The sequence below is a fragment of the Scomber scombrus genome, chromosome 12 (assembly GCF_963691925.1).
Source record: "Scomber scombrus chromosome 12, fScoSco1.1, whole genome shotgun sequence".
Lineage (NCBI taxonomy): Eukaryota > Metazoa > Chordata > Actinopteri > Scombriformes > Scombridae > Scomber > Scomber scombrus.
The window spans coordinates 10,498,696-10,525,456 of NC_084981.1; the positions used below are offsets into that span (position 1 = coordinate 10,498,696).

Sequence of the window (26,761 nt, forward strand, 5' to 3'; positions counted from 1 at the left end):
AATGCGTCGTCACATGTCGCTGCTCAAGAGCGCCCCCTTCACATCCTGTAATGTTAAACTGTTTTCTCTACTTTCATTGTAATCCTAATCTGCTTGTCTCTCAAAAAGTATTCTACCTTCTGCCAGTCTGTCATTGTAAATAAATTGCCCTGACACTCTCTGCAATTCACATTGAAGGAGAGGCTGTAAATTTGCTTGACGCATCTGACAAAGTCCAGATCAGATCTTCATTCCACTTTGTAAGTTATGTCAAACAGCACCTCTGCTTTAAGGCTTGCTTCCCCGTTTGATGTCGCCCACACAGCCATATGGTATCGCTCTCAGGATCAGTTTTTCTGTTCTTCATTTCCTGCCATTACACTCACCCTGTGTTCCATTCAGCAGTGTGTAAATCTGTTGTAACACCACAGTGGCTATTACATTTAAATGTGAAAAGATCACCTTTTTGTTGTGAAACATGTTTTTTTAATGTTTTCTTTAAATTTGGGTGTATTTTATTATCCTTTTTTATTGTACTGTAAGACCTGTATAAAGCCTGTAGTATATTCTTGGTATCACAAGATGGCTTTGCAAACATAATGAGAGGATTTAGATTTGTGACTCTGTCTGCATATAGGTGGCAAATGGTAAAAAAGTAAGCCCATCTCTAAACTTGAGACAAAATAATGAGTAATACTTAGCTGATTGTGTCAGTGTTTAGTTAGAAAGCAAAAATGGGCTTTTATGAACCTTGTCTTCGAGGGTTCGGTGCCAGCTCTAATACAGACGGTGGATGAGCAGGAACAAAAGGAAAAAATATTAATATTTTTGCCTGAACATTCTGTTGGCATCTTGTATAGGCCTTGTTATAATGGCAACAAAGGGGTAATAGCTTTAGCTAGATAAAGTGTATGTGAAGCAGAGTACTTTCTAATGAGTGTTCCTCATGACCTTATGGCATTAAACTCTACAGGAAGAAAAAAAAACCCTCCTGTGGGTAAAACCTTAGAGAACTGACAAAGTTATTAGCATTTCCATGTAGCGAGGGATAGCACAGCCCACACGCTCTCTTACTCATCTGCATTATCCTGTTCAAGTAGTGACTGGTGTACAAGGCTGGAGAGCATGGTTAATAAGAATGCAAAGGACAGAGACGCTGTTTGACCGCCAGTGGCTGTAGCATGTTTGATTTCCCGAAGAAATGCGGACATCTTTGTAAAATAAATTGCAGGTCACCAGTGGCGCCTGTGTGCCTCTCCATGACTGCCAGTGTATTCTGCTCCTGTGGTTCTTTCTCTACATACGTACATGGCAGTCAGATCCAGCTTTGTGTGCAGTTCAGGCAATTTTACCATGGGGAGCTGTGATTGGATTCCCATTCGTCTGGCAGCTTTTGTATAATACTCAAATTGGAGAGGACCTGGCTGGATCACACCACATTTTTCCTCCCAGGAAACCCCCTCAGAACCAGTAGAGCCCAGACAGGGCAAACATGCAGCAGAAAGGAAAAGGTGGACATGCCAGACAAGTGCATATAGAAACACTGACTGCTCTAAATCCTGCATACACCAGGGGGAACCATAACAAATGATTTATCTGGAAAATAGAAAAGAGACATTTGTATTGCTTTATTTTCCTCAGTTCGCATGAGTACACTTAATTTGCTGGAGACTATATTTTCCCTACAATTTACCCCTGTTGGACCCCAAAAGGGTTTGTACTTATTGTGTGAGAAGTGTGTCTATCTGACAAGAAACCAGCATTGCGTAATGACTTTATCAACATGAGCTAGGAGTAACAGGTTCAGCTTAGAGGATGTCTATACCTGGCTGCACACACTAGGCTCCCTCAGATAGAGTCTGAGTTGGCTTTTATTGGCCTTCTTTCTCACAGACGGACTGGGTATTGACTAAATAGAAACAGGAAAAATGAAAACTTTAGTGGATTTGACAACTGAGCAGGATAACCCCTGCATGATGCTAGAGAGCAGATGATCAAACACAGAGCCTGACACATCCATACCAAGCACCAATCCTTCAACTTGACATGTAATACTGCCTATTGGTGGTCAATATGGTGTCAGGTGTCAGATAACAGTCATTGCTTTGAAGGAGCTCAGTAGGAGGTAGGAACTCATGCAGAGGAACATTGCAAGATCATAACAAGTAGATAACATTTTGGGGCAATACCATGTACCACTTCTGATTTGATTGGAATTTATTTTGAAGATAAACTTTTTTTCATCACTTAGTTTGGTTTATGGTATGTTGTACTGTAATCTTTCCTTCTTAAAAGGACCATGTGAAGTAAATGGTGGTGTGTGGTGCTAAAAGGATCATTATTTTGCTTTTATGGGACGTTGTTTGTGTCACATTGCATACCATAAGCATGGATAGGGATGTAGTCTGACATTTCTGCCAAATGCAGCAGGCAGTAATGTCATGTATATTAATAGTTGGTTGGCTCTAAAAGCTAATTATGAACCAGTAAAAGCAGAAAAAGGACTGCAAGCTGATGTAAACACAGCAAGTTTCAAAATATTCAACGGTTTTACAAAAGTTTTAAGAGGTAGGAAATACATTCAATGTGTTTGTTGCCTCAGGGAATTAATGTATTTTGGTGTTGAATGTAAACAAAATCGTGTTTGTTTAAAACTTCACAGGATATCTTTAACCAGAGGCAGACAAACTTGTGGATCAATCACATGCTCAGGAGAGTTTGTGTCCCTCAGATGGGCCAAGCCAAAGATTGGAACATATTATACTATTATTATTGAAGCGATTGTATTTCTCAACCTCTTAGAGGAGCTGCATGTTCTACAGACATCCATGAACTGAGCTGTTGAATAATAAGCTTATTAAGCTCAGCATTCAGTTTTCTTTCAAACTGCTCACAGACATGACAGGCATTAATGAGTTTGTCTGACTCTAGGTGAGGAGAAAAATACCATATTTCTCTTATTCGGTACAACAGAAAGGCTTAGACCTTATACATTGTCTTTACATGTAGACAAGATGTCTCAAGAACCCTCCTTCAACCTTCGCACACAGACACACCTACACATACATACTCTGCCTCATCAGCAGAGGTTGTTATAGGCCAGTAGCTGTCCAGGGGTCAGATCATTACTAATGCAGCCATGGATCATAGATACAGCTCTCATATTAGTCCTTCCTTCATCATTCCCCTCTGACCTCGTCCGCAGCTGCACTACCTCTCATCTTTATGATTTGAAAATAGCCCAATCCTTCTCCTTCACACCCACATTATTCCCCATAGACTCAACAGAAGTACTCCATCATTATAATTATTTGACCGTCCATATTAATTGACAAATTTGTCAGTGAAATCTATTGCACAGTGCCAAAAGATGCTTTAGTAGTGTGAATCCCAGGAGGATCCTTAGATTCTCGGAGATACACACACACAGTCCTTTTGCTGCTAGGGAAGAATTTTCATTAGTGTCATTGCTAATGTTCTACTAAACATTTAGTTGCTGCTCAGTGATGTCAGTTACAGTTGTTGCCGTTCCTGTGGGAGGCTATTGACATTTTCTGAAACTCTGGTGGGATAAAGCTTGCTGAGATAAAAGAGCCACCTTATATCCAGCACAGTGTTTAGTGTTCATATTGGCAACATTTACTGGAGAATTTAAAATCCATGAAGCTTGCCCTCCTCCTTCAGAAAGATTAAAAATGAAAATATTATAGAATAAAATGTGGGGGATGAATTGTGCATTTTTCCTGCTTGAAAATCATGTCTCTTTTTTTTTTTTAAATCAGATAGCACAGTGCTACTGCTGTTGGCAGCGGGAGCTGGCAGAAACTGCTCAAAGCCTGTGAAAGTCAAATGCTGTCTCTTTCAGTTTGAGAGAACAATTTTTGAAAATGTGAGTGGCCTCAAGCATGCTGTACTCCAATTTTTGTCTACAGTGCCGTGCAGCAGTGAGGCCTGAATAATACAGTAAGAACTATTTGTTCAGCTCTAATGTGGAAAAAATGTGAGGCACACGCAGCATTTGTTGAATTAACATACAAATTGCTGATATATTATCTTATGGATTTTTCCAAATCTAGCAAGACAGCATTTTCCTGTCAAAATGTTTTATATTCTGCACTGCTTACAGCTTTAGAAGCAGCACAGTGATGTTTTACACTGATGAAATAACCAGACAGCTTACCAGAATGTTATCACTTCTATTTAGTCACACTGTGCTGAGCACTCATGCATAATTGTGTACATAAGCATTTACCAAAATCTATCGTCTGTTTAGCAATATTAAGCTGACTCCATTGACTATCCTATTGCCCTTATCGTGATAAAGTGGGCATCTAACATCTACCGGCTTTAGAAAGTAAGGATTTGGGCTCAGCACTTTCTTCCAGGCTTTGGTCGTAACCATAGCTTCTCAAAGCCCAATGTCAGGCTTCTCCTTTGATGTATAGATGGAGGCGTTTTGTTCAAAGGGATAACCTTTTCTGGGCACTTCTTTGAAATGATAATTCACCAGCTTGCTGCAGGTGGAGCTCCAGCTCTCTTGGCAGACAGGGTCAATCAAAGTCAAATGGAGGAGATGCTCACAGCTTCACCCGAGAAGTCGGTGCCAGTGCTTGGCTGCTGCTGTCAGCCCTGCCACCAACATAATCTCTACCTCTGGTAAAGCAAGTGGACACGAGGGATGTCATAGTGATGAGCAAATTTTAAGCAGCAGAATGTGGACTGAGTAGTGGTGCTGTCATAGTCATGAAGGAGCTGGAAATGTGTATGTATGTTTGAGTGTTTACACAGCTCAGACTATATAGTAGATGCCCGTCAGACCAAAGCTGAATTTTTGCCCTGTTTTTCCAAGCTGCACATTCTGTGTAGTAGTGGTGAGGGGGACGCAGGTGTGTGTAATTACATCAGTAATAAGGCCTGGATATGGTCCACCTGCCTCAAAGTGAACCCTCTATACAATCCAGCGCTCCTGACACAAAGGAGACTAGAGCTTGCTGATTATGGCTTTGATGATGCAGCTACAAGGCTGCGTTTTATTGAGAGATATTTCTAGCTCCTGAATAATTTGCTGGAATTATTCAGTCTGCCTCGAACAATGACATATATTATCAGTGTATGATCACATACGCAACACTTGCACAACTCTAAGCACATGCCATATGTATGTCATGTCACAGATTAATAAATCATAAACAAACAAACATATACAGTTACTGTATGTTAGTGCTGGTGTATGATGTACACACTTCATTATGCCCATCCGCTGTAATGTACTGGTGACTTGCCCAGGTTCCCATTCAACCAGTGCATGCTTTTGCCTGCTCACTGCAACCTTAAAAATAAGTAAATAAAGTGAGTTAATTAATTATTTCGGCTGGTGTTAATATTGTATATCAGTCTCCTCTCGCTGTTTTCCATCTGGATGCAACCATTCAGGATTCTGCATCAGCCGGTACCTCAGTAACGAGGCAGCACAGGACACACACACACAGACCTCCCTTGGGTTCAGGCTCCAGCTGGAGCAGACATGCTAGGGCAACCTGTCCCTATTATTGTTTGTGACAGAATCAAGAAGGAAATGCAAGTAGCAAAAGTGCGTGCGTTGTGCCTGCACGTCAGATTCTGCTGGCAGTGCCCCCAATGTAATTATGGGCATGGGTGGCCAGCTATGACAGCTCATCTGTTAGCCAGCCAGTAGGAGTGTGGGGAACCTGGTGAGCCCTGCGCCAGAATGATGAGCTGCAGATACACACAAATTAAAAATCACATACAATGTTTCATGAAACAAGAAATATGAATAAAGGACACTTTCATGTCCTATCATGTTGCTCATTAACACCCAGGCACATACATCTGCCACAAACTGCCAAAGCTAGCCACTTGCAAATCTTGTGTCTTTGCATTTCACGTGCCATGCTAATGAGTTACAATGGCGTAGGTTGAACTCCTGCCATTATCATATTAATTAGTCTCATCTTATCACATAATCAGAATTCAGTTACAACTAAGAGGCATTGGTTTGAATTGATTGGGGTACATGAACAAAGTGTCCTGCAGATGATTTTAATGAAATAATTGAATGAGATCTTTAACCTACATCATTAGATATTTCACAATACTGCATTAGTGTTGACAGGTAATGTCTGCAGCATAAATACATATTTGTACAGTGTAATAGAAAACCAAGTATGCCCCCAATGTACTGCTGGCCACCGAGGACTTCTCAGGTTTTCTTATATTTTCAACAGTGAAGCTCACAAGTGATGAAATGATGACATGGGCTAGTATTTCAAAATATCACTGTGCTTTTTTTACTTGATAATTGAGGAAATTAATAATTTCCTCTTTGAAATTCACTTTAATGAGGTCATTCACAATGTCAAAATGATGTTTGAATATTGTGATGCTCCATTCTGAGGAAGCACACTGTTTTTGTCAAACTTCTGAGTCCACTGAAGTCCCAGCTTATGTCAGAGGTGGCTGGGTTTTCACCAAGCACAGCTCAGAAAGCTACAGGTCAAGCCAACTATGCAGTCTCAACACCTTACTGTGCAGAACACGTTTCTGTCAGGATGGCCATCCCTCCATATGCAACCAGGGGACCCAATCATATTGTGCTCACCCTTTGGCAAAGGCCCTCCAATCAGGGATGAGTAATGACTAGGCAGGGTAGCATGCAGTGATCCCAGCTTTCTAATTAGTCTTCCATTAACTTTTTCAACCTTGGTGGCTGCGGGGTGCACGCTCAACACACACACATGCTCACACACACATACACACATACAGTACATACACATACACCACACAGCCTCTAAGCAAAGTATTGGTCTCTTTCCAAAATAGAAAAATCTAAAAGGAAGTATTTAGTAATATTTTTACTCAGCAGTGCTCACTTTCATCAGTGCCAGTTTACATATAGTAAAAGAATATTTAAACTCCAGTAACCACCTCCTCTCGTTTTGCATACGTAATCATCCAAAAAGGACTCAATATCACATTTAGTTAAACAGAGACAAATCAAAGTAGTTTGTAGAGCAGAGTTATGATTTTCAGTGCCAGTCTTTATGATAACAGTAAAACTTTAAAATGTATAGAATTAAAAATTCTGCATGTTATCTTGGTTCAGATGAGTATCCAGGAAACTGTTCTCCAATTACTCATATTTTCTTTCTCTATGACCATGCACTATGTGTGCATGCAGAGGATAAGTTGTCTCCAGTTGACTTTGAAAGAACAGGCAGTTTTGAATACCTACTCGCACTAGCAGAATTTACTTTCAGAAAGAAAAAGTCCTAGATCACCTTCTTTCTTGTATTCAACTCATTTTACACTGTTAAGAAGCCTCAGCCAGCAGTATTTGTTTGGATACAGACAGAATGTCAATGCTCTACACTGGCATTTCTGGTTTCATTTGGCATCTTGGTCTGGCTTATATCTGTCAAAGACCATACGATGTGTTTCTGATCTGTAGAATAAAAGAACTTGCACAAGCCTTCTGCAGAATGCTGACATGCTGTAACAGAAACTAGACAAAGAGATTGATAGAGAGGAAGAGAGAACCAGGGAGAGGAGTCTGCATGACATGGATATAAATATTTTCCACTTGGTTTTGTCTTAGCGCAAGTTGGTAGTTAATTCAGAGTAATATTTCTCCCTTCTTATCACATTAAATACAACATATGGGAAATGTAGCATCATGGTGCGTGTGTGGGTGTGTGGGTCTCTCATTGGCCAGTTAATTGGGGGCGCCTTGTCCAATTAGGGACAAAACCTGTGTCCCTGTCTGATTTCTGGGTCAGTGGTTAAGGTTAGGGTTAGGCAAGGACTGGTTAGGGTTCGGGTAAGTCTCCAGGAGATTAATGAAATTCTATGTAATGTCGCCAAATGTGACCTATGACATGTGTCCAGGTCAATCATAGGCTACTTCTGGGACAAATTTAAGACTTAGGTCCAGTTAATTTGGTAATGTTCCCAATTTGGAGGAAAAGCTGTTTTTTATGGTTTGTGTTAAGGTTAGGTTTAGGTAGTTACTGGTGATAGTAAGGGTCAGTCTCCTGGAAATGAAAGTAAGTCTATGTAATGTCCCCAAAAGTGGTGTGTGTGTGTGCGTGTGTGTGTGTGTGTGTGTGTGTGTGTGTGTGTGTGTGTGTGTGTGTGTGTGTGTGTGTGTGTGTGTGTGTGTGTGTGTGTGTGTGTGTGTGTGTGTGTGTGTGTGTGTGTGTGTGTGTGTGTGTGTGTGTATTTCTGTGTTTCAATGCAAGGCATGAATTTATGAGTCAATTTATGATTCATCCTGTTTCACAGTGGGCAGTCAGTTTAAGAATGGAGCTCCATAAAAGGGTAATGGAAACTCCTGGGGAGCTGCTGTCCTGTGGCCTTCCAGCACCCAGTAGTATGCACTATCTTGGTGTATTATCACTTTCCACACAATCTGTTTGTCAGTGAGCCCACGACTTCAAAGGAGACTTAAAGCTTTCTTTCATTTTTTGTCGGGGTTGAGGGGTTGAGAGAGTGAGTCTACATTTTATGAACAAAGCTCCCACCCCTCCCCCCCAGGCATCCAGCAAAATAAAATGTTACCATCCTGGATTCAGCTCCTAACATTTACTCCAAAGCACGGATCATAAACTATTAATAGGTATATGTCTGTATGAACACCAGAAGGGTGCCTCTTTGAATCAGATCCTTGTGTTGGGTAGGGTCAGGAGTGAGGCTAAAGCTTGTGGGCTCTTTTTATTCCCCTATAACATCACTATTCTACATGAAGGAGGATGGGCGGGGCAGATAGCTACCATTATGGCTGTTGTGTGAAATTGCCATTATTCAGTCAAGCGATTATCTGCTGCCGTGGTGTGTAATGCATCTCTGTAACTGTGAGTGATGCCTGCACATCTAAGACTCCAGTAGAGAAGAGTGAAAGTGAAAGAGGTGACCTCTTTCTCTGCAATCTTTCAGCAGTTCAGTGTATGACTCTTTTTAGACACATAATCACAGTAAATCGCTGGTGGGTAGCTGTATAAACCAAAGCTTTATGTAAACCTGTATACAGAAGGAATTACAATATATAGAGTTAAAGAACAGCTTCAAGAATGATATATGTGTCCTTTTATGAATTTGTTCAATAGGTGATTACATAAGCAACATGTTCATGCATCATGTACATGCTCAATGTTTTAGCATAGGAATGCCTTGATGACTGAAAGCACCAGAGACTATAATGCTCTCCAACTTTATCATCCTTGTGTGCATTGGGGGCCAAAATATTTCAAGTATTCAGTTTAGTATGCAAGCGATTTATTTTCCCAGTATAAATTTTGTATTAGATTTTCCAGCCAGCAAATAGAAGTAAAATAACTCAAATATGCTTGAAGTTAATTAATATGTAGTAATTTGTCACTATAAACTCCTTGCCATGTCTAACAGCCTTTGGGTTTTATTTTACTTCTTCATCACTGTTTGTTTTGTTTATCCAACAAAAAATGAGCCTCCCTGGTTTCTATAGAGGTTTAAACTTGGGCTCTTAACATCTTTGTAGCAGCATTTGGTGAACTACATCAACAGCAAACCTTAGCTAAAGATGTGGTTAAAGTGAGCCACATCATACTGTAGGTTGTCAGTATATCATGTTAACTCTGTGTGAGTCTGAAGCTCTTTGCAGCTTTCAAATGATGCACCAGTGATTCCTCAGGTTTTGAGAAACTAAACTAATTGCAGTGCACACAGCAGGTAGTTGAGATGGTCTGAGAGTTTGGAGCCTTTCAACAAAATACAGAAAGCCAGGTCATCCTGACTTACTTGAAAGCTTAGAATCTCACCAGATAGGAAAGTCACAAAGGAGTGACTGGTATTGATCATCAAACTCCTCTGACCTGTTATGGTTACCTTTCACAAAGAGCCTCTGTAATATGTCTGATTTCACCTTCTGACTCTAATAGGCCTTTTACACATACTGTAGCAGACAGACTCCTACTTCATCTTAACAGCCAAGGGGTCCATTGCTATACCTTTACAATCTAATGCAGTCCAATACAACAGCTCTGCCATACATTCTTCTTTTATGAAGTTTATACATTTTTTGAAGCTCATACATTTTATATACTTCTGTTGTCTACATTACATTGAAAACTGTGCCGTATACATTATGTATGTATGTATGTATATTTATGTGTGTGTGTGCATGTGTAAGTGTGTTTGCCATACATATATTGTATATACTTATAACCAACAGACAATGAATTAATCTGACTCTGTTCAAGGTTTTCAACTTCTCAAAGCCTCCTTTCATATTTGCTTGAGATTTCAAAATCAGATTTACTTATTCCGTGTTTTTTTCTTCTTCAGCATTTAATTAAGGTTTTATTATCCCCACACGTAGAGTAAAATAAATTATTTGCCATTTTCTCTTGTAATTTTCATTCTGACTGAAAGCATTCTCGATTGCTCATTTTTAATGTTGCAATTTCATTTCGTTGCACTTTCTGTGATACTGAGGCATATTGCTCTGCTCTAACCAATGCAGCCATTCAGTAATGCTTACTCTGATGTAATGTGCTGTAATGATCACTAAATGCTGTCTCAGAGGGTCTAGTTTAGGTGGTCTTGATTGGGAGAGAAACTAATTAGATTTCTCAATGGATGTGATTGTGTACTGCTGATGCAGACCATAATCATCATATCTGAACTTGTCCAGTTTGTTTTCTCCCTGTCATGTAATTCACCAGAGACCTTTTCGAAATGAGCATCTATAACTAATTGCTTCCCCATCTCTCGTTCTTTCTGTGCAGATCACACGGGTCATTTTCTGCGTCTTCCTTGAGACTGACTTTGCCATCTACAAGAAGAAAATGTCTGTCATTTTCCAAGGTATGTGTGTTAACTACCACTTGACTCGACTGCATAGCATTAATACCATATCATTGCATTTCGTCTGTTGCCCATTGCTGTTTTGGGTTTAACTTGCAAATGGATTAATGAATAATTAATATGCTTGTTTCTCCAAGGCCTCCTTTCAAATGTGTTGTTTATTATGTGATGTCACCACCTACCTAATTGACCATCTGTGTTGAGCTAGGCAGCTTTGCTACCTTGTGTATCCAAGGAAAAATCTGTAGCGAGAGATATCTTGTTGCTGAAAGCAGTAGCATAAGGACTCAGCTTGGGCTATCAATGAAAATATTAAGAACTGGTCGAATCATAAATGCAGAAAGTCCAGTAGATACAGATGTCTTGAGCAAAAGAACACACATTTGTTCAGTCAAGGAGACAACAGTTACATATCAAAGTAAATAAGTGAGAGTTAAAACACTCTCAGTTATTCCGGTAGCGCCCAGGCGACCTTGTCCCTAGTCACAACATTGCTATAAGATTATTTACCTTCACGCTGCCTCTATGGCAACAATCACCAGGTCAACTGGACCGGGAAGAAGACAGCTGTCTGTCCCTCACTGTCTGCTTGGCTATGGAGCTTTTCATACATGGCACATTTATGAAAATAGGAGCATTTCATATATACCTGCCTTAATCAAGCAAAGATTATGTGTCAGATATCATGTCAATCAAAATATACAATGGTTAATATGAATAGATTATGCAACAATTAAGAATTAACAATGTAATACAGAATTTAAAAATGAATGTAATAATGTGTTGAATGTAATGTAGTGTAATATACTGAATCTAATACAGTCATTGGTGTTAGACATATTAACAGCAGTCTGTACACATCTAATCAGATATGAAGATATTTTCTTAATTCAGGAAGTCAAAACAGAAGAAAAATGAGCCTTAATAAAACACCATCCATCGTCCCAACTCATCTATTTTGCCTGACTCTGAGAATAGCCAATTAAAGTTAAATAATTCACATAAATCAAATATGTGGCAGTGAATAATCAATCAAAATAATAATATGGAGAAATGTATGCTTACTTAGGATACAATACGTGGCATATAAGATTGAAAAATACTGAATGATTCTAGTGATTTTAGCAACTTTAATATGTAGTGATCATCTGAAATAAGTACTTAAGAAACAAAAAACTATATGAGAATATACTACTCTCCATATGAATTGAAAATATATTTTAATACCTGATTGTATTGGATTGAATGGAAACAAACCTAAGACTACCTAAAGGATTATTGCATTAGCAAGCCACATTAACTATACATTGTAACTAACTGTAAAGTAAAGTGGAAACATAGAAGTAACAGCATGTTAAAACTGGGTCTGCGGATAGGAACTGACATGTATCTCTTAATTCCACTGAGTGAAGACTTTTGAATCTCTATCCGGTTCTTTCGTTTCTATATCAGAAGATGGTTGTCAAACATATTTATCCTCAGACATTTTTCATCAAATTGTAGACCTGGTGGAATCCACTCTTCAAAACCGTGGTAGTCATAATACATCAACTTCACATTATTATCTTTATTGCTTACCATCCTTTGAGGTGCTTGAATAGGATATTTCATGGTTCTACAGATATTCAGTTTAATCACTGTTGCCAGACAGGAAACACAGTTCTTTGAGGAGTCTGTGGTAAAGACTCCATCACTTATGTTTTCAGTATTAGTGGGACCCCGAGGTCAGCAGACACATAAGTAAAAAATATCTACTATGCCCTGGTTTCCTGCTAAGCACTTCAGTCCTATTCTTCTTTTGCGTAGTTTGTGGCCCACATCAGTCCTAAGTGTAGCCTCCTTTCCACACAATATCTTCTTTTGAGAAATCTGGAGACTTTTGAGGATGCTGGAATGTCACCCAAGCTTGGCCAGTTGAAACTACACTACTACAATCTGTTTTGGTGCTAGCAGTGGCTGGCTTGACATGCACCCAAAAGGCTCTCTCCTTGCCCTTTACCACTGCTGCTGTTGTCAAAAGCACCTGGAATAGTTCTTTCCACCTCGGAGACAGTGACTTTGAGAGAGATTTGATTAAAACAAAATCATCAAACTGCTGTAAATGAATCAGCACCTTTGAATGACTCTCTCTTATTATACATTAATCAATTTATGTATTTTTCCTTTGTTTGTATTTATCTTTACCCTACGGTATCGTTCGTGTTCTTCAGTAATGTATCCTCTTCCCATGGGAATGCCATCTCACAGCAGCCCCCCCCCATCCTTCCTCCCACCATCCCACAATCAGTCTCTTCTCATTCCGGAGGAGATAGACTTCTGGGTATTTGAGCAATTTTATTAACCCTTGCCACTTGCACACAGATTAAACTTGTGTAGAAGTTGGACAAAGGATGATATGAGTCCGCATCCCTGAAACAAACCCAGATTGTCATGGCAATATTGCAATGCCACTCTGACAAAGAGGAACAAGACAAAGATTTCATTACAGTATTGATACACACTTTACTTTCAGAGCATTTCAGGCTCAATTGCACCAGTTTAAAATCTAAAACTGTCATTTCAGTCAATCTTTCTTTTGTTGTACACTGAAATCCTAGCACTGTTACAATATTCTGTGTCAGCTTTGCCACAAAGGCTGTCTTTTTTTTTGTTCCCTGCGTAGTTTATTCCCAATTTTTGGTCATATGCAAGTTTAGCGAAATGAACAAGGGAAAACAAATTGGATAGAGTCTTGTATTTTTTAGAAGAAATTAAAGGCAGAAATTTAAATTATTCTATTTCATAATCCTTATCCTCCCGAAAACAACTAAAATGGAGAAAGAAAAGAAAATCATCATTGGCTGAAGGACAAGTTTTATTCTATCCACTACCATATATGGACACTTATCAGTACTACTATTCATTTACCCATATTTGTCTTTTTGCTTTTTTGTGTCCAAACCATTTATTCCCTCCTTTCCTACATGTGTTGACCTATGATCAACATACTGTACAGTATACCAGTACATGGAGGATACACCGAGGAAAGAAATGCATTCAAATTTACACAAATCGGATTTTAAGGTTGTGAGGAGGAACAGAGCTGTAGAATGAGTCAACACATTTCCACATGTCACAGGATCACAGGATTGTAACTTTATCTTTGGCTGGAATACACGCTATTGTACTGTACTGTAAGTGTGTACAATTTAGCTGCTCATGCCGAAGTACCATTAGGTAACATTCAAGCTTCTATCACTACCCAGTCATTCACTACAGCATAGCTAGCAGGGTGTTTGTTATCAAATGGTCTACATGGTGAAGCATGAGTGTAGGGAATCATATCAGAATTAGGTATTGGTGTCTGCAACCAATCGGGTCTTGAAGAAGTGCTCATCTCAGTAATAGCAAGGTAGTCTCACTTTCTGCCTCAATCAACGAAAGGAGGGCAGCTCTATTTAAGAAAGGTGAGGGCTTTAAAGATATGTGGGAAGTGGAAAGAATAATGTCTTGTATCCTGAGTGATGTGCTGCTGTCATATGAGTTGCAGAGAATCATGAAGAATTCAAAGGAAATGAAACAAGTCTTGCTAACATTTTCTATTACCCTGTCAATTGCAAGTGCCTTCATCATTATTTCAAGTGCTGGTTAACTCGTAAAAGCGGAAACAGGAGATGACTTAAGCAAAGAGATTTATTGACAGTTACATATCAAAGTGCTGGTAATAAGATAGTGAAATGCCACATCAAGTATAAAGGGAAAGGGAAAGATATTAACCACTCTCAGTTATTCAGGCAGCACCCAGGCGACCCCAGTCACAACATCACTATAAGATTGTTTACTTTAACACTGTCTCTATGTCAACAATCATAAAGCCAGGTCAGTTTGACTGGAAAGAAGACATCTGTCTGTCCTTCACTGTCTGCTTGTCTAAAGAGCATTTCATACATGGCACATGTGAAAATAGGAGCATTTCATAAACGACACCTATATGAAAATTCCTTCACATGGGTGACACTTTCTAATATAAACAAATTCAATACATCCGCATGGCCTTTTGGAAGATAAACCGTAAGGATTTGTGTTGACACTTGGTAAAACAAGTGCTGAGTTCCCTACAGATTGCCTTGATAGGATCGGAATAGTTTGACTACTAGTGAGTGAAACAGTAAGCTGATATTTTACATAATTGCTAATATTCTGATGAGACTTTAATGTCAGATTTGATAAACTGTAATAATGATCCTCGACAGTGAATGTCTTCTACAAGAACAAAAAAATTCAGGGATGCATAGCAACCAGAGATAGTCCTTGGTTACTGCTCCTCAATTCTGTATCTGAAATAAACAAACATCCATTATCTTCTACTCCCACTCTCTTCTCGGTCTCTTTCTCAATTCCCCCTTTTCACGCCATCATCTTTTTTTCGTGGGTAAGGAGCAGTCACCGGCCCTGATGGGGGCTCCACAGAGGATTGAGTTGAATAGCTGGGGAGCTGAAAGAGGCTGACTGGCTTCACCAGCCTAGCATTACCTCCCATTTACCTCACTTTTCCCTCCCCACCTCCCCAACGGAATACCGGCTCTCAGGCCTTCATCTCGCTGCTCCCAGATGGAGAGTGTTTTGTTCCCCGTGCGCTCCTGTCATCTGTCCTGCTCTCCGCCCAGGCTCTTTCCTGAAAGATTACATTCTGGGGAGAGACCTTAATTATATTGCCTGCCCCCTTGCACCAAGCACCCGTCTCATCATATTAGTGCTCTGAGATGAGAATCTGGAGCTGTTGTTCTCCAGTTATCACTCTTGCTATTTACAAGTGCTGTCAGTGGATAAATGTCCTATATCTCTCCATGACTGGGTATCAGGGAAGAAACAAAATAATAGGCTCTGCATGTGTGTCTGTGTGTGTGTCACAAAGTTTTAGGGTTACATTATTAGTGGGTAACTCTTATAAACTATTGATTACCTACATGCAATGAGTTGCTAATGAATGCAGAGGTCAGTCTTTAATTAAATGTGAGGTTGTTCTTGAAGGATACCACAATACCCGCTCAAGTGCTGTTTCTCATCCCAGCATCTCTCCAGTCTCGTGCACTTTGACCTCTGGGGTTAGGCTCAGCTTTGTCAATGCTCCCTCTGTGTGTGTGTGTGTGTGTGGGCTGGAGAGGATATTAATTCCATCATAGTCCAAGTGGCTAAATATGTGTGACATTCCCACTCAGAGTCACTGTCTGGAATGGGGCAGGCAAGTTCGCCTTCTCCTGCTCTGATGTTTCACCTCATGTGTATGTGCAGAGCTTTCACTATACTCCCTAGATGTTAGAGGTGGAAAACTCAAAGATGACATAGTTACTGGTGCTGTGATTGTGGACTAGACACATCTATGAAGCGTAAGGGAATTAATTCATATGGTTTGTTAGTTTTTTTGTTGGTTATTTTCCAGCCAGTCTGCACCATGTTAATGACTTTAGGAGTAGCTGATAGGTGGGCTTTAAAGGAAAAAAATGCTGATTGGTATGATTGCATCATGTAGGGAATGCACCACCCTGGAGTGTGAAAATACTTGCATTTAGCCTGCGCAGAATGGCAGTAGTGAATCAGAGACTGTGAATTAGCTCCACAGGTGTGCTGAAGTGCTTTCAGAACATCTCATCATCCTCACTGTTAGAGACAGACAGTCCAGTAGATCCTGTGGCAACACTGATGCATCACACAGAGGCCTGAGACCATTCTGTTTCCTGCAACATCCTCTCACATTCAATAACCCTCTGTCAAGTCGGCCATTCCTATTCTCTCATTCGCTCTTCCTCACTCATCCTCACTTACACCTCATTCTTCCACTTCTGTCATTTCTCCTCATTATTTCCAAAAGGAGCTTCTTTGCCATCTCCTCAATCAGCAAGCCAGTATGAAACTGCTGTGAATGGTGGCCTTGATCTTTCTGTAATTTGTATATGTGTGTGTGGTCGTGTGTAAGTGAAACTTCCCCCGTTACATCAGTTTCCAGCATGTCTAGGGTTGAGAGTAGGCACAATAGATTTTTTATTGAAGTCTTACTATTCTCATTTTTCATCGTATAGCTGCTCTCCTCCTATTCAAGCAATCTGTCAAGTGACAATGACTGGAGAAGGAACGTGTAAACAGGACATTTGCATACAGGAAATTGCTTTATTACAATGTGCATTCCCACAAGCTGTCATTATGTGAGAGCTAAAATATGGTTACATCTCTGCCGAAGGAGGAAACTGAAAAATAGCCTGTGCTGACAAGAATACACATACACACCTGCATGCAGGGACACAAACACATATGTGTATATGTTTTATATATATATATATATAAAACAGCAGGATGCACCCAGTCGCATACTGAATATTTGAACATTGAGATCACAGTTAAACACAAGCACACAGCAGACCCACCAAAGGAGCGGATGACTGATGAGCAATGATGGAGTTCTCACTAAGAGACAAAGGCCTTTTTATGTAGCAACAGCTTATGGAGCACTTCAGAGGTTAAGAGACATAACTTTTGTAAAAGAGGCCTCTCAAACACACAAATACTAAAATATACAAGTAGACAAACAAGCTGATACACACAGAAACTCACATAAAGCTTTGCCTCTGTAGTACCATTCACCATCCATTACTTACTTTGCCAACTGAGCTCATAACCTGTGATATAATGACCTATTCATTACTTAGAAAAGCAATAAACTGTACACATCTCAAAGGTGCTGTGACGGCCTCACAACAAGGCTAAGAGGACCATCAGTGTTTGTATCATTCCAGAGAATACACACCTCGAGTCAGAAACTCATGCAGTGAATTTCTTTTGAAGGGGCACAGTTTCACAATGCATATATTAACGTTCACACCAAAACAAACTGTTAACAGTGATTATATGCTTTGGCTTCAATGTTTATGATCAAACCTAATTTATAAATTAATTCAATTCATATTTAGGTTTTATGGCATGAGCCGAGATTGGTTATTCATACCTCACACTGCAGTTAATACGACAGCAATTGATCACACACAACTTCTACAGCCACGCAACTGAATGTCTCTGCTAGCTCCACTGTTACTACTTAGTCTGAAGGAAGGAAGTTAATTATGGATAAAAACATACAGAAAAGTGACTTTTGTTTACATACCATATTATTAAGGCTAGTTAAAAACACTTATTGTTAAATTAATTAAAAGGGGTGGATTGTAACTAATCACATTTACTGAAGGACTGTACAGTTTTGATGTAATTGTACTTAACTTGATTATTTCCATTTTGTGCTACTTAATACATCTGCGCCACTATATTTCAGAAGGATTGCTTTTTACTCTGCTACAAAATATTAGGAACACTTTTCAATTAAATCCACTTCATTACATCACCACCACCCACTCAGTAATAAACGTTACGACAAAAACTGAAAATGTAAAAAAAGGAATAGAATATATGGCATAGCTGTTGTATTGGACTGCATTAGATTGTACATGTGTTCCTAATAAAGTGCTTGGTGAGTTAATATACATGTTTGATAAATATAACATTCTAATTTGGGCCATTTGGGCATAGCAAGTACTTTTTTATTGCAGTTTTATTACATGTGCTTAATATCTGAGTACTCCTTTTATCACTGATTTCTAGTCCAATCTCAAGCTGAATGGGCATAACGCTTCTGACAAGAATTACCGGAAAAATTAAGAAGTACTATGGTTGCATTAGAAGAAAAATCTGTAATCTTAAAGCTGAAAATATGAGTAAGTAAAACCATTAATTGATTAACATTCAGGGCACAATCAATGTAATTAATAATATGACATGATTCTATTCGGTATTTAGATTGGTTCATAGATTGTGATTGACCACATGCTTGCTTTGGCACGTATTATTTGCAAGCATGGAAGCAGTCAGGCAGCTGTGGTTTTAGAAGAGTAAAAGCATGTTGAAATTGATTCTGGTTACACTCCTTCACTAATATGATCCGGGTGGCTGCCCACAAGCTGGGCTCCATCTCTTCTTCTCCTCAATCAGCCACAGTGCTGACAATATTAATGTAGCCCACAGATCTGCAAGGGCTGATGCATTCTCTCCAACTGTTTCACTGCATTTCCAATTGACATTTATTTACATGGCTCTTAATACATTCCATACTTCCAATCCCATAACCAACACACCTTCACCCAAATGTTCATAATCGAAGCATCCCCACAACTCCCCACCGCTTTGAAAGAAGAAAAGCTGCGGTATGCTCACGCTTCTATCACACACATGTAATTTGTTGACACAGGAGGGCTACCGGAGCCCTATGAGGGATGAAAATGAAGTCTGTGTTGGTTTCATGAGGATATCCCTCAGGGCAGGGAAATGAGGAGACCATGGTGTGTTAGTGATGTGATTGCCAGAAAGCACATTCACTCAGAGTCTCTCAGTCAGCTTTGGCAGATATGACCATTCAGTTTTAGCTCATCATATGTGAAAAGTTCCCATGTTTGTGCATGAATCACAGACATGTAGAAAAGGTGTAAATCCATACACTTACACAGCTGCTTATCTACATGTACAGCATTGGGTACTTTATTTAGATAATTTAGAGGTTGTAATACAGTTCAGTTTAAAACTTTAAATCTAACAGCCAGAGCCAGCAGTGGGTTAGTTTAGCTTATGCAGCAGGGGCACACAGCAGGTCTGGCTCTGTCCATACAATTTTTTTTTTTTTTTTTAACTCTCTACAGGCACCTCTAAAAGCTCACTTATTAACATGTTATCTATCTTAATAGCAAAAAAGATGTTATGTTGGGTTATGTGCTTGACTATGCTAAGGCAAGCCAACTGTCCTCTGGCTGTAGTTTCATATTTAGTGCACAGAAAATAGAGTTTTGTCAATCTTTTCATCTAATTCTCGCAAAGAGCAAAGCAAATTAATGTATTTACCAAAATGTCTAATTGTTGAACAGTTGATTCTGATCAGTTTCATATCATAATAGCTTCTGTTCATTTGTAGATCAAATCAAATAGTGTGAATCTGTGTGATTTTTCTATCTTTACCCCTCGAAAGATAGAATGAAAGAAAGAAACGTAACATATATTGTTATACTAGACTAAGTCCCATTAATTTCCTGTGTTGACAGCAGTGTTGAGCAGTGATAATTTTATAGCATGTGGCAGTAGTGTGCTTCCATTTTTTGCACCATTGTTATACTGTATCAGTAGGCCTTTTGTTTCCCCAAGCAGGGTTAGATTAATGCACTGTAGCCTTTTATTCAGTGTTATACAAAAGAAAAGCCTGTCGCTGGATCCACAGGGAGCTCTGATGGTTACACTGCTACAGAACAGATGACAACAGCTTTTCATCAAAGCTAATGCTTGCTTTTGCTTGTTAACCATGGTGCAATCATTGCACAGATTCACGCACAGCCATACACACTGTATGTAGTCAAACTGTACTCGTAGCCAAACACGCACTGGGTATCCATTCACATGAAACATGCATATTGAAATACAAGCACACACATACTGTATACATACAGAGGCATGACTCAAAGCATCTTGAGGCATACTTAGCTGAGCGACATCTGAGTGTTCATATGACTGTGTGTTTGGATGATGGGAGTCGGGAGCCGTGAGCAGGCTGCCATAGTTGCTCTCTCTCCATCTAACATTCTGCAGTTCCTCCTGAAGCAGCATCCAAAGCCTCCTTCTCATCTCCCACTGTGCAACTCAACTGATCCACCCAGAAACACCTCTAGTTCATTCAGTCTGTCTCACACAATGGACTAGAAAAGAAGAGAAAAATCAAAAGGTTTTTTCAAGGCCCAATTGCACTTCATCCTGCAATCCCTGTAATTTGAGGAAACTGGAGGTTTTGTGTCGTTTATTCTGAGCCTACCAGTATAGATTTAATTGAAAAAGAATGTCTTATGAATTTGACCCCCTTGCACACACATACACACTGTCATTTGATGTAATAACTCTCTAGACCCAAGGCTGTCTGGTGGTGGAATTGAGGGAGGCTGTGAGGGGTTGTTGGGAAGATTTTCAAGCATTGCAGCTGATGTGATGAGGAGGGAGAACGTGAAAGAGTTTCAACAGCCGACCATTGGACATGTGAATGGGATGGATAGAAAAGCTATCATATTTCAATCACATTCTGAGGAAAACACTGCAGATTATAGTTTCATTGGTTGACTGGTTTAAGTAGACATGAAGTACACAGCAGTGCGCTACAGAAATGCTGTGCTCTAGCATTATAATCAAGGGGACGAGTTGTGATGACTTGTTGTATCGTACATTATAAAATACCATGGTTTGACATGCTGTCTTTTTCCTCCTCTGCCAGACAATGACACGGAAGGTACAGAGGAGCAGGAGAAGGGAGGTGAGTGACAGAATATTTCATGGTTGCCTTTTCACCTTAACACCTCTATTAAAGCACACAGAGGCTGAGTGAGTGGCGTAGCTTCAACTTGTGACAATGATTTGCTAGGTTTTATGCAGCAGATGAAATTGAATGTTTATTCATTTTGTGACAAGTTGAATCCGAGGTTTGACACATCGCAGTTAAAAATACTTAATGTCAGGTACATTACATTACAAGAGCTTATATCCGCAGCTAATTCCCAACACCATTCTCTTCATCCAGCTTACCGGCACAATGCCTTTAGACCACCTCAGCGAGTGACAAAGAAACAGCAGAACAACATCCCTCCACAGCATGCGGCAGGCAATGGCACAAACACAACTGTTAGCGCATAATGCTTTTATCACCCCACCATCTTGGCACACGGCCTGAAACTCCCAGATACTGCTTATCGGGTTAAACTATTGACATTTGTCTGTGCACTGATGTCCTAAATAAGCAATGGCACCAACAGAAAGCCCCATGGTAGTGTGTATACTGTTTGAATAGCAGGATCAACGGATATGATAGAGTTTAGAAGCAGTTGGGGGGTTTTTTCTCCTTGGTAGACAAAAAATGTGATTTTTATGAAAGGTTTCTCCAAGGTACAGTAGATCTTAGAAAGCACCTGATGGCAAGTTTTTTAGAGCAGGGGCTTGACAGGTGTAACTGCTGTTTCCATTGACAACGTCATAGCACATGTGCAATCAACTATGCAGAGAACAATGTTAGTTTTACTGTCTGTCAAAGGAAATGTTCAGATTACCATAGATGTAATGTAGGACCCAGGGTGCTATCAAAATGTTTTTCCTCCCAAAGTCACCCTCATGATTTGCCAATTACACGCATCTGTGTTTTCAATGAGATTCCATTTTGGGTGAACATAAAAGGGCTGTTTTATAAGTGCACTGTAAAATGTGATATTCCAGAGTGAAACAATGTGCACGTAATGGCTAAATCATAAAGACTTGGCTGAGAGGAACGGCATTTTAGAGTTTGTCCTATTGTTAGCGCCTGAGTGACTCTGTTGTTTTCTGTTGCGTTCCTCACCAGCTATTTTACACCCCATACCATATAATAACATAGCACTAGACCATATCAAGCCAACTGAAATAAACCATGATAATTCCTAGCTCTGGTGTATCATCATGCCAGCCATGCCCTGGTCCAGTTTGGCCTTGTTTGATGGGCCTCTGCGCCTGTGCCAAGGACTGGCCTTTTATTCTGCTCCATCAGCCAGAGTTTGCATCATTGCTGCCTGGAGCCTATTCAAAGGTTCAAATGACTGCCATTCTCACATGGAATGGTGCTTTTGTCCTAGAATATACTCTGGAGTTGGTCTCAAAGCCTCACATTCTTCTCTCTTCTCCCACAGGAGTCATCTTTTTATGTCAGGCAGGTATAAAACAAAACAGCGTAAGAGCCATTCTCCCTCAAGCTCTTGTAACGTGGTCAGTTGAGACAAAATGGCCAACTTAGAATAATCACTGTCTCGGAGAGCGTAGCTTGCCAAATGTCATCTTTTCTCACACCATCTCTCATCCAACATTTAAAAATTGACAATATGTTACGCCCTTTGCATCCTGATGGTTTGGGGTAATAACAATGTGTTGATCTTGCATCACTGAATCACCAATTACCTTTGTTTATTTATAGATGACACACCACCATCCACGAAATCCACAACCCAGGAAGAGAGTGAAGACAGCAACAGAGGTATGCTTGCATATATTTTTATTTTGTATTGTTATGTTGTTGCTTATTTTGAACATGCCAGGTAGCATTACTGGTAGAGGAAACAAAGAACATTAATATATGTTTACAGTAAAATGTATTTTGTGTGTATGGCCCTGTTCACAGCTGGCATTAACCTGCATCATGGGTGATCTGATTACAAGTGGACAGCTCTGAGTACAAATGTTCACACTGCATCTCCACATGCGTCTCAAGTGACCACTTGTGATCAGATCTCACTTCCCAACTCCAGAGGAAGGCCAGGCACTTCTCATAGCTTATCTGCTGAAAATTAAAAGAAGTTTGCAAAGACCTTGGTGTGTAGGCAAAATCAAAGCTATTTGAAATCAGACAGTGTGTTTCACATGTACCCCATCCACAAGAATTCATTTTGCTTGTTGTTGTGGATTGCTAACACACTCATTCACACCCACACACACATTGGGGTTCAGTATCTTGCCAAAGGACACTTCAACATGCACATTGGAAAAGCTGGAGGTTGTGATTAGTGGATGACCGACTCTACTTCCTTAGCCACAGCCACCTGTGATCTGAGCTATTAGATCTCAATGTGTCATCGATGCTTCTTTGGTGCACGCACCACATCTTAGGGGAGTCCGCTTGGGAATGGATCACCGAAGATGCATTTTAATGCCAGGTGTGACAACAGAGCCTATGAAGTAATGGAGTGCGTGCATGGTCAGTAATCGTTTGCTCTCTGGCTCTCTTTGGGGAAATGAATACGAGATGAAGCTTTGTCTTTTTTAAAAGAATGTTTTCTTAGAGGCAAACTTGTTTAAGAAGCCATTATCTGGCTATTCTGCAGTTTCAGCCCCTTTGGATGTGTAATATTGAAACAATTATAGGCTTCTCCGATACGATGGACCAAAGATAATTAGATTCTTACACTGGAGGGTGTTAGTAGGCAATTAAAATCGTACACCATCCATTTGTCTTCAAGCCTTAACGTTGCAGGGAATTTTTGAAGATAGCAGTCACGGTTGTTTTCTTTGGGGAAACGATTCCTCTTGCTGATTGTGAGAGGCTGGACTAGATAGCGCTGTCACTTCAAGGGCGTCAATGTGTTTTGTGTGTTTAAACAAAGCACAATAACTAATTTTTTCCCGCCTATTCAACATACCTTTCCATAATCCACAGCAGTAATTCAATATGATTCACAAATTCAATCACCAGCATTAGGAGGGCATAAGTATTTTGTAATAATCTTTATAAATCCTAATTTATCAGGCCCGGCAGCTTAATAGTAACTAATCCATTCACAAAAGGCCTTGGCACAGCTTTCTAGCATGGGAACACTCAGTCCTTGAGACAACCTCTCTCACAGGAAGGGATTGAAAATGATTTTGTACTGCCTGCACTGTAAAGGTTAGGTCTGGTTCAATGTAGCACATAGAAAGGATTAATCATAGAAAACACTCAGATGTCAAGATAGCACAGAGCAGAGGAAACACTAGCTGCAAAAACAGAGTGTCAGCTATGTGAGACAGACGTTTTGAGATCCTTGAGAGTCCAACACCACCTCTGTACACCAGCATATGATGTTCTTACAAACAAAAAGTCACTGTGTTGTCTATAGAACCAGCAAAACAGGTCACATATTCAGTCCAGTCAATATGTGGACCACTTTTTAAAAAATAAATTACACTCTGCAGCAGTGTTGGTGGACTATGCCTGTCAATATGCCTCAGTGTGATCCATCACATCCATCACACTCCTCGGGGGATTCATTCTCCCCAGTCTATTGGTCAGGCATGAGGGGCTTTTAGTCACGGTACTGATGAAGAGAAAACATTAAGGCTTTTTCTAATGTTGTTTCATGATAAATACACTGGTTAGTGGACTTAGGGTAATTATAGAGCTGCTCTGTCCCACACACAACAATCACTACACTTACAGTTGCTGTGTCACTGCACGACCATAATGCTTCTTGAGTCTGGACGGAGTGAGGGAAGAAAACAGCAAAAAGCATGCAATTAACACAAACACCAAACTGTATGAAAGAGCACATGAACTGTGAAACAACCTACTGTTCAAACTCAAAACAGCAGCTTCTCCATCTTCTGTTGAACATCAAAACACATATTAAACTATATTGTAAAATACAGTGTATTATGATGTTACACTTATTAAATCTTACTAGTTTTTAATGTTATTTTACTATGTATTCCTTTTATTAATTTATTATTGTAATATTTTTTTTCCAAGCATTTAGCTTAACTGTCTAATGAATGTTTTCCATTCACATTCATGTCGATATTAAAGCTCTACATAAATAAAGTTAAAATTATATTTACTTTAAGACCAACCCAACTGGTGAACAGCCTCTCAGATTTGAGCAGTATTTCAACTCCTCTTCAAACGGAGCGAACACACGATCCCTCGTCAACTGCAAATAACCCCGAAGTGTATTTGTGAAAAAAGGGTCACAGATTAACTATGTGTGTATGTGTGTGTTATGAGCTATGTTGTGATGTAATCCACATGAAACACAAGCACAGCATGCAGAGGCTGCGAGGTATAGGGGGGAAAAGAGAGAGAGAGATGGAGAGTGGAAGGGTAGGGTGGGAGGGGGAGACACAGAGGCGAACGCTGGCACAGAGGTCCAGGGCTGAAGTATAAAGGAGTCTCTTTAGAGGACACCTGAGTTGGCAAGCAGCCCCACAGCATCTATTATTTGATATCAGATTGGTATTAGTGAGATTAGTGGATGTCACAGGGCACAGTAAAATGTGAACATTGAGCCAGAAATCAATGCCTGGCTGGATATGTTTGCCTGGCATGCTTGAGCTTCGGGGAAAGACCAGAGCAAGAGAGCAGGAGATGGTGAGAGATGGCACTGAGTGTGGACATGGGGATTAATAAATCTGCGTGGACAGACAGTGAGCCTCTCCGTGAGACGCCTTTAACACTGTGGCAGCTGTCAGCATCGCCCACAAACGCACACACATTTCATATGAAAAAGGTCTTTGAATTATAGCTTTTGGTCATCTCAGAGCCCTTTTTTCCTTTTTACACATGTCTCATGAATATTTCAAGTTCCCTTTTTTTTTTTTTTTTTTTTTAAATCTTTTTGTCCTTTGCTCCAGTTGGCTTTAATGGACGTTGTAGGAGACAGGGCTGAGGGGAAGAGTGTAACTAGGGTGTGTGAGTGAGCGTGCGAGTTAACTTGGTCACATTTCTGAATATACGATACTGCTTTTACGTCCTATTTGTTGTTTACTCAGTGGTCATGCAAGTAGGACACTGAGGGAAGGTTGCATATCAGCATCTAAATTGTTTATGTCCTTTTGATACTGTACCCCTGGATCTGTTGTTGACATAAATAAATCATCTAAGTGTTTGTGAGACTATTTTTTTCCCAACAAAATGCCACAGTGCTGCTGTTCACTCAACACAAGTGAAGCCCTAAAATTGCCTTTTTTTCCGCTATATTTCTGAAAGTGGAATTCACAGGAGAGAACTGACACTTCAGTCTTGAGGTGTGGACTTGGGCTGGAGCCCTTTTGTGTGAAGTACTATGTCAGACTCTGATTCACAGCAAGACAGTTTAGTAGAGTGAATATTGGGCAGGAAAGCTGTGACAATGCTGCCACCTGCTGCTTGGATTATATGTGTGGGCAGTGTGGTGGAGGTGCTGGCTGTGTTTTTACTTTGTGGAAAGACTGTGTTCTAATTGAGCTTAACTTGGAGACATTATAAATCACATCTGCCCCACATAGTCTTTTGTTGTCGGGTTTGTGTGTGCATGTGCATGTTAATTCACAAACTGTCCCTTAGCATCCTTCATCACAA

The 26,761-nt window shown here is 40.0% G+C and overlaps 1 protein-coding gene across 2 annotated transcripts in view; it reads left to right on the forward strand.

Moving 5' to 3' along the window:
* macrod2 (mono-ADP ribosylhydrolase 2) overlaps positions 1–26,761 on the forward strand; it is a 422,519-nt gene that overhangs the window by 375,372 nt on the left and 20,386 nt on the right. For both annotated transcript variants that reach the window (XM_062430213.1, XM_062430214.1), the window contains exons 9-11: positions 10,761–10,839; positions 21,155–21,193; positions 22,871–22,930. In XM_062430213.1, the coding sequence (XP_062286197.1) occupies positions 10,761–10,839; positions 21,155–21,193; positions 22,871–22,930 (178 nt within the window). The remainder of the gene's footprint in view (positions 1–10,760; positions 10,840–21,154; positions 21,194–22,870; positions 22,931–26,761) is intronic.